The sequence below is a fragment of the Solanum stenotomum genome, chromosome 11 (assembly GCF_019186545.1).
Source record: "Solanum stenotomum isolate F172 chromosome 11, ASM1918654v1, whole genome shotgun sequence".
In the NCBI taxonomy this organism is placed as follows: Eukaryota; Viridiplantae; Streptophyta; class Magnoliopsida; order Solanales; family Solanaceae; genus Solanum; species Solanum stenotomum.
The window spans coordinates 17,597,177-17,609,422 of NC_064292.1; the positions used below are offsets into that span (position 1 = coordinate 17,597,177).

At 35.1% G+C, this 12,246-nt stretch overlaps 2 protein-coding genes across 3 annotated transcripts in view; both read right to left on the minus strand.

Annotated features, from left to right (window-relative positions):
• The window catches only part of LOC125844213 (costars family protein), a 974,123-nt gene that overhangs the window by 472,735 nt on the left and 489,142 nt on the right, over window positions 1-12,246 (minus strand). The gene's annotated exons all lie outside the window — the stretch shown is intronic.
• Window positions 1-12,246, minus strand: part of LOC125844207 (SCY1-like protein 2 A) — a 36,875-nt gene that overhangs the window by 18,249 nt on the left and 6,380 nt on the right. Inside the window, exons 3-5 of the mRNA XM_049523473.1 lie at window positions 8,945-9,052; window positions 3,488-3,670; window positions 925-1,051 (exon numbers count right to left, since the gene is read on the minus strand). Coding sequence (XP_049379430.1) covers window positions 925-1,051; window positions 3,488-3,670; window positions 8,945-9,052 — 418 coding nt within the window. The remainder of the gene's footprint in view (window positions 1-924; window positions 1,052-3,487; window positions 3,671-8,944; window positions 9,053-12,246) is intronic.

A 12,246-nucleotide genomic window follows, 5' to 3' on the forward strand; every position in this document is an offset into this window, starting at 1 on the left:
CCTTGACCCTTCTGGGGTTGGGCCGGGTTGACCATTTTACAGNACCCATGAGGCCGGCCCGACCCAACCCGTTATTGGGGTAGGGTTGGGATAGTATTTTACAAGCCTATTTAAAATCGGGGCTTATAAGCCCAACCCTTTTAGGCCCTTAACCCTTGAGTCTTGATCAGGGCCGGGTCGGGGTCGGCCCATGGGCCAAATTATTTAATTTTAATTAAAATAAATATTAAAAGAATAAGAATAAAAAACTAGAAAACCTAAATAAGTGTTTGTGGGGTTTTCTAAGGAGCTTACCTCATGAATTTCTTTATTATTTAGTTTTGAATATAAGACTTGGATAGTAGACACTATTTATATTATATGTGATAGAATGTTTTATGGCTTGAACAATTAATTAGTTTCTTGATTTCATTTAACAAAATACTTTAAGTAATTATGTATTGCTAACTAAAGTTTTAGTCAGAAGTGTTCTTTAGTTTACTAGTTTGTTTTTCCGATATTATTTACTTAAGACATTATTATTTTTTTCTTTAAATATTTATTGCTAGATTTTATTTAGAATTATTGAAACAATGTTACTGTTTGTGACATTGATTTGACATATAAAAAAAAAAAAAAAAATGAGGGCCGGCCCGCCCCAGCCCTTGACCCTTCTGGGGTTGGGCCGGGTTGACCATTTTATAGCCCTTTGAAATGAAGGGCCGCCCCGCCCCATCCCATCAAATTCTTTGACCCGCGAGGCTTGGGCGGGGTAGGGTTGGGCTGGCCCGTTTTGACTGCTCTAGCTGTGGGGTTCCTGAAATATCTTTTTCACTCTTTCTTCTTCTTCCTTAAAAATAGAATAAAACTACCAGAAAGATAAACAAAATTGGTTGATATAAATGCATAAAGCTCACGAGACATTAAGGCAATGGCAATGCTTACTTGTAAAACCCATGGCAGTTGGTCTCAAAGCCTCATTTGCAGAAAGCATATTCTGCAAGTCCGGAACTAGTTCTTGTGGAATTGAAGAGAAAGCCTCGCTGGATAAGTAATTCAAATTATTCATATACTGCAAGAAAGTTGTACAAGGACCACTATTATCAAAAGAAACCCTCAAATAGGAGCAACAATAATTCCAAAGTCATATTTCATCAATATTCATCTGACACAAGATTACATCTCAAACTCAAAGTGAATACATCGGCTATGCAACAAGGTACCACTATATTTAACTTTCATAACTGTCAAATATCTTCGATTTTGGTAGAAAAGATGTCTCACTCAGGAAAAATGTCGTGGAGTCACAAGTTAGCTAGTTTTGGTTGAGAGGATTCCATTTGATCCAGAAACTAAGGTTCATGAGTAACTCAACACCAAAGAGCGCACCACATTTTCTCCCCTACAAGAACATATAAGTTCATTTGCAGCTTAAGACATGCATAAGAGTAATATTTGAACTTTTGAGTAGTTTCCATTTGGGTTTAGGTGTGGGAATCCACAGTTCCACACTAGATTTGGTGAAACCTAACTTGGGTGCTTTGACAGTTTGACTACACATACGGCCATGAAAATTATTACATATTATCATTTATCATATATCATATAAGAGAACCTTAGGCCCGCCTACATGGCGCCACCACAAATCAGAATTCTCTTTTAATTTATTTATTTCCAAAATTAGTCTTTCCCTTACGTGAAAAGTTGTGACATTTATGAAAAGTTGCGACTTTTATGAACAGTTGTGACTTATGAAAAGTTGTGACTTTTATGTTGCGACTTTTATGTTGTGACTTTAATGAAGAGTTGCGACTTTTATGAAAAGTTGTGACTTTTATAAAAGGTTGTGACCTTTCCAAATAGTTGTAACCTTTCTGATAAGGCACAATAAACATTTGTTCACACTACCCTTTGTTGTCTATAAATAGAGGGATTTCCTCTCATTTTAAAACAACGAAAATTCTGAACCTCCTCTTCTTCTTCACAATTAAATATTTGTGGAGCAATTTGTGTACTTCGCTCCTGTTGAGTGGCTCACTGACACCATTGCTTATGTTACAGATCCTGGTATATATTTTTATAGTCATTAATTTATGCTTATATTATTAAGGATAAATGATAATATGTAATAATTTTCATTTTCCTTCACATTATTAATATTTGTTACTACGTAATCTTGTATGTAGGACAATATAGTGTTTTAGTTTTAATGATTGATAGGTTTTAAGTATTATTTTAAAAATTCTGTGATATTAAATTCCCGCGCGAAGCGCGGGTAATTTTACTAGTATATATATATTCACATACTAGAATATTTGCTATTATACAAGATACTAGAATATTTTTCTATCATACAATATTAAGTGCTTACAAAGAATTTACTTGTACTAGGTAATAACAAATCCGAGGTCTAGATCNAAAAGTTGCGACTTTTATGAAAAGTTGTGACTTTTATGTTGCGACTTTAATGAAGAGTTGCGACTTTTATAAAAGGTTGTGACCTTTCCGAATGGTTGCAACTTTTCCAAATAGTTGTAACTTTTTGATAAGGCACAATAAACATTTGTTCACACTACCATTTGTTGTCTATACATAGAGGGATTTCCTCTCATTTTAAAACAACGAAAATTCTGAACCTCCTCTTCTTCTTCACAATTAAATATTTGTGGAGCAATTTGTGTACTTCGATCCTGTTGAGTGGCTCACTGACACCATTGCTTATGTTACACATCCTGGTATATATTTTTATAGTCATTAATTTATGCTTATATTATTAAGGATAAATGATAATATGTAATTATTTTCATTTTCCTTTACATTATTAATATTTGTTACTACGTAATCTTGTATGTAGGACAATATAGTGTTTTAGTTTTAATGATTGATAGGTTTCAAGTATTATTTTAAAAATTCTGTGATATTAAATTCCTGCGCGAAGCGCGGTAATTTTACTAGTATATATATATTCACATACTAGAATATTTGCTATTATACAAGATACTAGAATATTTATCTATCATACAATATTAAGTGCTTACAAAGAATTTACTTGTACTAGGTAATAACAAATCCAAGGTCTAGATCTGCACCCATGTGGGTGCCCACACCCATATACGAGCAACATAACCTTAGGGCAGAAACATAGCATGGATTAAATCAAGACCTTCAAAACATGCACATGCAGACAGTTCTATAAAGACAGATATAATGAGTAGGTGCACCCAAAAGGTCCCAACTTGTATAGATGATTGGTGGCTTTAAGCCATGAGTTAGTCATACCCAACTTTTAGCTTATTTTGTACATTTTTAGCCTAAGAGTAAGTGCTTAAAAGCACTTTTTATCTTTGCCCAAACACCACAAAAAATTTAAAAAGAGCTTAAAAACACTTTAAACAAGTCAATCCAAACACCCGCAAAATCTAATATGAATAACCTAGCAATACTATCAGGATGCTACACACAATTGCCAGTAATTAAGTTACAAAAAAACAACTACATTTGCAAGTACCATTTTCACATTGTTGTGGCAGTCCAACAGAGGCTTCCGAGCTATCAAGTGGTAGGCAAGGCATCCAAAACTGAAAATATCAGAGGAGCACCAAACAGAAGATGTCTTACTTCGAACCAGCTCTGGTGCAGTGTAGTCTAGTGATGGCTGAAGTGGTATAATAGAATCTTCAACATCATATTCCTGACAATCCATCAGATAATAAAGCTATTTTTAGTAACTATCACCTCCAGACCAAAATATCTGATAGATAAACTTGTTTAATACAGAAATTTTACATGTAATGAATAATACAAGGCATTGCCAGCTTGATAAGCATATTCTTTAATCACATTAAAGTAAGACTTAAGTCGGGAAAGGAGGGAGGCGTGAAGGAAATTCTGGCATACTAAGAGCACCTAAAAAGGTTGCTTTCATTTCATGGTGTGTGGTACCAGAACTATTAACAGAAGATAATATGAGAAAGAAGAGAAAGTAGGTGAGAGTCAGTGTTGCTTGTGTTAAGGGAGGTGGCAGAAGGTTATTGATCATATCTTATTACATTGCAGATTCACAACACAGTTGTAATAGCTTTTTTTTAGAAGGTAATATTTGTATTAAAGTAGCACTAAGTGGTACGTAAGTACGTAGAACCGTAAGGAACCTATGAAATATAAATCATAATTTCATCGTCATTTACATATTCTTCTAGACTTCCACACAAAATTGACATCAACAAGAAACATTTCATTTTGATCCTTTTTTATAGGTTAAAAAAACAATTTATTTTGATCTTTTCTATGGAGCTTAGCTTGTCTTCAGAACATCTTGAGTTCCTTCCAGTTGTAATAGATAATTTATTCTACAACTTAGCTATAGAGGCCTTCAAACGCATCCAAGTAATTGGTATATCATTGAAAGATAGAAAGTAAAGATTTGTATTCTCCCGGGTTAAGACGAGAGGAAAGCAGCAAAGACAATCACCTGTTGGAGTATAAAAAGGACAGGCAAGGAGAACAAGGCAGCATGGAACACCATGCCGTTATGTATTCTTTGGATTATTTGGAACACAAGAAGCTTATGTCATGCACATTATGTATCAGAAAAAATATTTTTTATAATATTCTTTTGGTGCGAATAAGGAATACCAGTGTGCACACATGATGGGAATATTTTGATAGAATATGGTAGTTGAGACACTCAATCATTTAATAAATAGCTTTGACACCATTATGGTGCGAACTGAATGAAATGTCTCGACTTATCAAAGCCATATATGTTCTGTTTATAAGCAATAATGTTAAAAAGGAACAACGAACATCAGTGAGCGAAGTGAAAACAAGTGACATGAGAAAAGACAGAGAGAGACCGCAGTTGCAGAACTCCAGAATATGTGAAAAAAAATCATTTCATATTGTATTTTGATAAACTCCATTCATGTATTTGCAGAGTCCAAAAAATGCATGTCCTACTTAGGAGAAAAGCCAAATAACAGGATGCCATGTCAGAGGATCCCTCTGTCTCATACACAATTAACGAGTGAAGCCATAATGACTTGTAACTTTTAACTTAACTGGCCATTTCAGTATTTTCATACTACATAAATAATAGCAAGAATTTTCTTTATGGGTCCACTACATTTGACCGATATGCAATTTCATTCCCACTGTTTCTGTTTGAGCCACTTTCATCCTCAACAACATACCCAGTGTAGTCTGGGGAGGGTAAGATGTACGTAGACCTTATTAAATGGTTCTCAGAGCTTTCAGTGGCCCAATCAAACCTTCTTTTTTGTGTATAAGATAAATTTATTTCTATAAAGCAGCACAAAGACCGCTGATATACAGAAGCTTAATACAGCAAACATGCTAAGCCAGTAAAGTATTTAGGATGTGTTTGGAAGGAAAAATAGGTGAAAATGTTTTTGGCCAAAAACTTTTTACTCAATGGGAAAAAGAACGTAATAACAACAAAAGTAAAAAAGTAGAAATGAAAAGTCAGAGAGAAAGCAACGAAAGAAAGGACTTAAAAGGAGATGTATCATGTAACTTACCAATAAAAATAGAAAAGAGTGCAAAGAGAATTTTAAAATAAAAGCTATGCAAGAAAAGTGACGCAGTATTTGCAAGGGTCAGATTGGAGTGTTCATGGTTCGGTTTGGATCGTTCTTTGATTATAACCAAAACGAAACCAATTTAGTCAATTTTTAAATTTGTAAAACCAAATAAAATAAAATAAAAACCATCGGATTGGTTCTTGGCGATTCGGTTCGGTTTTTCGGTTTATAACTAGCTAATGATAAATTGACAATAGTAAAACAACAGAGACATAAGATAATTATTTCAAATAAACATTAAGAATCGACAAATTTCTCTACTATCACAAGATGAATGTATCTATATCTTCAATTATTTTACAACAATATTTCAAAGCTTTAAAATGTTTAAGTTGCATAATTGTAAAGGTTCCTCCACTTCACATGTCTAACATCCACAAAAGTAATATAAAACTTTAAATAGAATTATCAACTTCAGAAATCAAAGGGGCAAGTCATTGAAGAGATATCTTTCACGAAGAAAATTAAAAACTGGCATATCTGGCAATATACCAGACCACATATATACAATTAGACGTAGATTATTGGGTTTGGGCATATTTTTTAAGAAATGGGATTTTAAAGTGATAAGTGCATGTGAAATAAGTAGACTAAAACCAAATTAATGACTGAAAGGTATAAAATATTAATGATTATTTTTGAAAAACTAATATCATATATTCAAATAATTATAAAATTTATGTATATAGGTATCGGTTTTGGCATGGTTATTTTTTCGATTCTTTTACTAGAACCAAAACCAAACCAATTATTGTCAGATTTTTAATTTAAAACCAAACCAAACTAAATGACGGGTTTTCTTAATCGGTTTGGTTTGGTTTTTCACCAAACTGTGAGCACACCTAAGGTCAGACCTACTCCGTCCCACCCACCACAAGCATCTCTTATTTCCAGGACAATTACCACCCCTCTCGCAACACAACCTCCTTGTTTCCAACCCCTCCTCCTAGCAACATTCTTCATCAATAGCCACAGTTTTAAAAACTTCTTCCTTCCTAACCTTAGAAATAAGTCCCCCCCCTGGACCTTTCTTCCCAAGCCAGCCTATTGTAAACCCTTCCCCCTTCTACCTCAACTATCCTTGTTACACTGCCTTACTTCCTCGACCAACTGATTCCTCCTAGACAGTCCAGTTGTCAAACACTTCCCCTTTTCCCTTTCCAACTATCAACACCTCTGCCTCCCTCTCAATCGAAGTATGACCCTTCCCTAGACCCTAGATCTAATCATAACCTACTCCCTTTTCAATAGAACAAGCTGAATCTGCTATAGAATCCAGCACCTGCTACAAATAAGGAGCTTTTCATAATGAGGTGGCAGCATACAATCAGGTAACCTTATCCCTTCTCAATAGAACGGGTTGAGTCTGCTATAAAATTCAGCACGCGGCTGCATATAAGGAGCTCTTCTGTAAAGCACGCATGCAATGGGGCTTGGCATGATTAATTGAAGCAACGCTTTCTTCATATTCGGAAGAAACAGTGTTTACACATGACTATGACCATGACCAAATTAGAGCATATGAGATAAATGTCCTCCAAATATGATGGATTTGATTACCACCAACACTGAGACCCATTAAAGCACAAATATTATATCTCAAGCATGAAATGGAAACAATAGGGACCGAATTGCAGCTTCAGCCAAAGATTAAGAAACAACATTATCATTATCAAAAGTATAAAAAACATGGACCTTCTAGCACAGTCGCACAATAAGCACATATAATTTTTAAAGAGACCTACACCAGCATTAAGGGCCCATTCGGACATGATTCAACTCAGTGATTTCAAATCATGTTGATTTGAAGTTGAAATTTTGTTTGGACATGCAATTTGGATTTATTAAGTTATATTTTTTCTCATAAACATAAAAGCCCCACAATTTGTGAAAATTAATAAAACTTACCCAACTCTTATACGATTTTACCAAATGAGTAAACCATAGTTCATAAACAAGGTATCATAATATCCTAAAACGCAGCACTAATAAACCGCATATCTCCATGTTACTTTTATAATTAAATACTTGTGATTACATGTTATACAAACTTTCAAATACACATAATTTTACAAAGATCCACTAGTCAACAATAGTAGTAACTAATTATTCTTTAATATAACTATTCACATGGTACAAACAATCTTCACGTCGAGCATGAGTCTATTCTTTTGCAAAATTTAAAATAATGCGCTTTTTTTTTACAAAATATAAATTTATGGGTGCCCCCAAGGCCTAGCTCGAGTGGCAAAACATGGAGGATTTGTGGCTTAGGTCGCAGGTTCAAGCCCCACACCACGCAAAGCGAAGCCTGGTATTTAAGTGGAGAAGAGTAGAGGGGCAGGACCCATTATCCAATGAGTTTAGTAGGTTGTGATTGGTCCAAAGGGCGCAGACGGATTTTTGAAATCACAATTTGAAATCCTACATTTTGGAGAATCTAATTTGAAATTGAAGTTCAATTTTTGTGCAGATTTCATAAACAAACACTAATTTCAAACCATAACTTGAAATTGGGGTCCCAAATCCTATGGCCAAATGCCTACTAAGCTTTAAGTTACTGCATTTCAAACCATATTTGTTTCCTTAAAAACAAGGTAAAAACAGAAATTTCCATATCAACTTGATCAAAGCACAACAAAATAGTGGCCCATATGTACTATGATGAGAGACATGATAGCATGCCATGATGTTTGAAAATCTTCTTGTCATATTTGAGGTCTAGGCTTTACAATGTACATAGAAAAGAACACATCAGCACTTGACAAACATAACACAACTGGAAAGAAAATGAACTACGTACTAACCCACCCCACCCCACGTTCACATTTAACTTCAAAAATCCCCAGCTTTTTTTTCTGAACACCACGAGCATCATAGTCAGTTCATAGAGAATTCCATAAACAACCTCTTAGGAGCAGTTAACAGTATAGATAGTGTCATCACCGTGTTCACAGCTGCATTGATGGTAAGTTTTGCAATACAGAGGAATTTTAACATGTGAACTAAGAAAAGCAGGTTCTCCAAAAGCACAGTAAGTTCAACAACATACCCAATATAACCCCACCAAGTGGGGTATGGAGAGGATAGAGTGCACGCTGACCTTACCTCTACCTTTTAGGTAGAGAGGTTGTTTCCGATAGACCCTCGGCTCAAGGTAAATAACATTCAAAAGCAGTATTAAAAAGGAAATAACGGAAATAATGAATTCATGGAAAAATACAAGCCATGTCAAACAGTAAGTTTTGTTTTACTTGATGAAGCATAGTAAGTTCAAGTCAAATAAAACATGAACTCCCAAATCCTAGAATTATTTTTTTGAGAATGGCAACATTTAAAATTCCAAGCAATTATTTACTCACAGCATAATGGAAAGCCTGCATGTTGGATAAATCAGCTGCTTGATCCACTGATATGGTAAAACCAAAACCACCAAGTTTCCAAGCTCCATTTGAAGTGATGAGAATAGTCTGCAAAAGTAATTAGCTATGGAAAATCAATTTGCATTTTCACATCCCAACACAAGGTATAAATTCCAACTTGTTTTCCTTAAAAGAAACAATTTTTTTATAACACAAGGAGTAATGACCTGTCATTTTCCAGGTGTAGAAAGACACGACCGTGACATCTAAACCATAACAATCTAAAATTTGTGCCAAGAAGCTTCCCGCTCTTGCTATTGGAAGATTACAAAGCATATTAAGGACTCATTTGTTTGCACTATTTGAATGGTTCAGACCTTAAGTCATTAAGTACATTTGTTTACATTAAGATTTAAGGACTTATTTGGTCGGAATAGGTCTTGATCATTAATATCTTGAACAAAATCTTAATATCATTAAGAGATATTTTTGTGTGGATAATTTTCACCACCATTGAATCCACAATTACCAGCCCACCACCACTAACACCTTTGTCATCACAATCACCACCACCATTGTCGACGCCAATCATCAACCACCTCTGTCTTCACAATCACCACCACTGCCAACCACCAACGTCAGTCACTACCACCTTCATTCTTCCACCTCCATTATTATAATTATATCCACCTTCGCCACCACCGTCACCATGACTATCAGCCACTACCATCACTTCAACCGATTCCTATTACAACCACCTCCACCATCAACCAGCACCACCGCCAACTACCACCAACACATCGTCAACCACAACATATACTTAAGCCACCACCATCAACACCAACAACTACTAACAATAACCAACTTCACCATCATAGGCACCACCACCACTGCCAACCGCCACCATCATACCAGTCACTACATCACCAACCACCACTACCACCACAAAACATATCCACCATTACTAGCAAACATAAATGTTTCATATTTTTTAATCAAATAATGATATTATTTTATTAAAATTTATATTTTTTAATATTTAACTACTTTTTTTATTTGATTTGTATATTTATTATGTTTACAAATAAGAAAATTATGCGCATTCAAATGTTGAAAAACAAACAATCTTAATCATTTGGTGTTCATATCTAGAGACAACATCTTAATCATTTTGATATTCATTCACATTCAAATGTCTTACTCTTAATGAAAACAAATGAGGCATAAGGACACTTCCTATCAAAATGGGTGGATTCAAGGTTTCGTAATGGCTAGAAGTTGTAGGGGTAGTACGAAAGTGACATCTTCAGTATGTTGATGACACCCTGTTTTTTGTGATGCAAAAGAAGACCAATTGAGGTACTTACGGGTGAACAAAGTCCAAAAGATGGAACACTTGGGGGAAATTAAGGTGGAAAAGTTGGTGTTTCACCAACTATTTACCTATGATTGCCTTTGGGAGCTAAATCTACTTCCAAAGGAATATGGGATAGTGTCATTGAAAAATGTGAGAAGAAATTGGCCAGATGACGACACATTACTTATCTCTGATCGGTAGATCGACACAAATTAACTTAGTTTTAGATGCTCTTCCTACATGCATGATGTCTTTGTTCTCAATTCCATTAGGGGTCATCAAAAGGTTGTACAGTATAGGAGAAATTTTTGTGGTAGGGTAACGAAAAAAAGGGAGGGTACCATTTAGTCACATGGAAAACTCTTACTATTGGAAAGAAATATGGGGGACTAGGATACAGGAACCTGAACATTCACAACAAAGTACTGAAAATTAAATGGCACTGGAGGCTTTCAAATGTAAGTTAGGTTTTATGGGGTGAAGTCATAAATGCAAAATATGAGGAAAACAAATGGATGACTAAAGAAGTTACTACACCATATGGGGTTAGCTTATGGAGGTCCATTAGGGCATTTGGAGTGAACTAAAGAGCAATACAAAGATTAAAGTCCATGACGGTAACAAAACTAGCTTCTGGGAGGACAACTGGCATGAAATAGAAATCAGAAAAAGCAATATCCAAAGATTTTCAATCTGGTTATTCACCAACAGAGGAAACTAGCAGAAATGTGGACACCTCAAGGATGGGATCTTATATTTAGAAGACAACTCAATGACTGAGAGATGGACAGGGTACAAAATTTTACAGCATTCTCGAACAATTCAGTGGGTTCCAGGCAGGGGAAGATGTATTGGGGTGGCAAGGTAACAACAGTGGTCCTTTCAAAGTGAACGCAGATGAACCAGTCTAATCAGCAGATCGATATTTGGCCTTGGAAGCATATTAGGAGACTAATATCTCACACAAAGTAGCTCATTTTGTGTGGATTTTGGCGAAGGAAATTGTCCTCACTCAGGACAATTTAATGAGAAGAAAGATCACAATGTGCTCCAGATGCTTTTTGTGTGGAGTTAAAGCAGAGACAGTTAACCATCTATTCCTACATTGCAGGGTGACAGAACAACTATGGAGAATTTTCATTATGCCTGGGAAGATCACAGAAGCTTTACAGAGTTGGGAGGAAGGTGGAACACTGCCAAATAACAGGAATAGAAGGGAAAAGGTCCCTCCCTGCTTGCATCTGGTGGACAATTTGGAACAAAGAAAAGAAATTCAAGATGCTTTGAGGGTACAGAGAATTGTATGCAAATAATCAAATTGAATTGTCTCATGCTCTTGTGTTTTTGGTGTAAACAGATATATTCAAATGACACTAAGTCTATTATTGATGTCCTAGATTCAATATAAAGTTAGATAAGTTTAGTGCCTTGAGTACATGCATAAATATGGTTTCAGTACAACTAATGTATTGTTTTGCTATATATATTTATTATTGTACAGTAGTTACCAGTTTCAAAAAGCAAGACTTATCACAACAAGAAGAAAAAAAGTCATTTCATTTGACAAACTTGCAGTTATATATGCAAGAACCCATTCTCCCCCCAAGGACGATTAAATAAGGGAATTAGATTATTATACTGCTCTAGAAGACCCTTCATCTCATTTCATGTGACGGTGTTTGACTGCATAGAGAGTTTAAAAAGGAAATAAGGGTTTGTGGTCTAAAACAAGTCATACACATTTGTGTAACACAAATCATCTCATTAAGGGTAAAATGAAAAGTTTAAAGTTTCAATTATTTTCTAAATGTAAAAAGGTCACTTTTGGAGCAGATCAAAAAAGAAAGTGTATCACAAAAAAGGAAACTGGCGGAATACAAGAATGGTACTAGCATAACATTTATGGTAATCTTCCACATAACTCTGCAAGAAATCCCTAATAGAC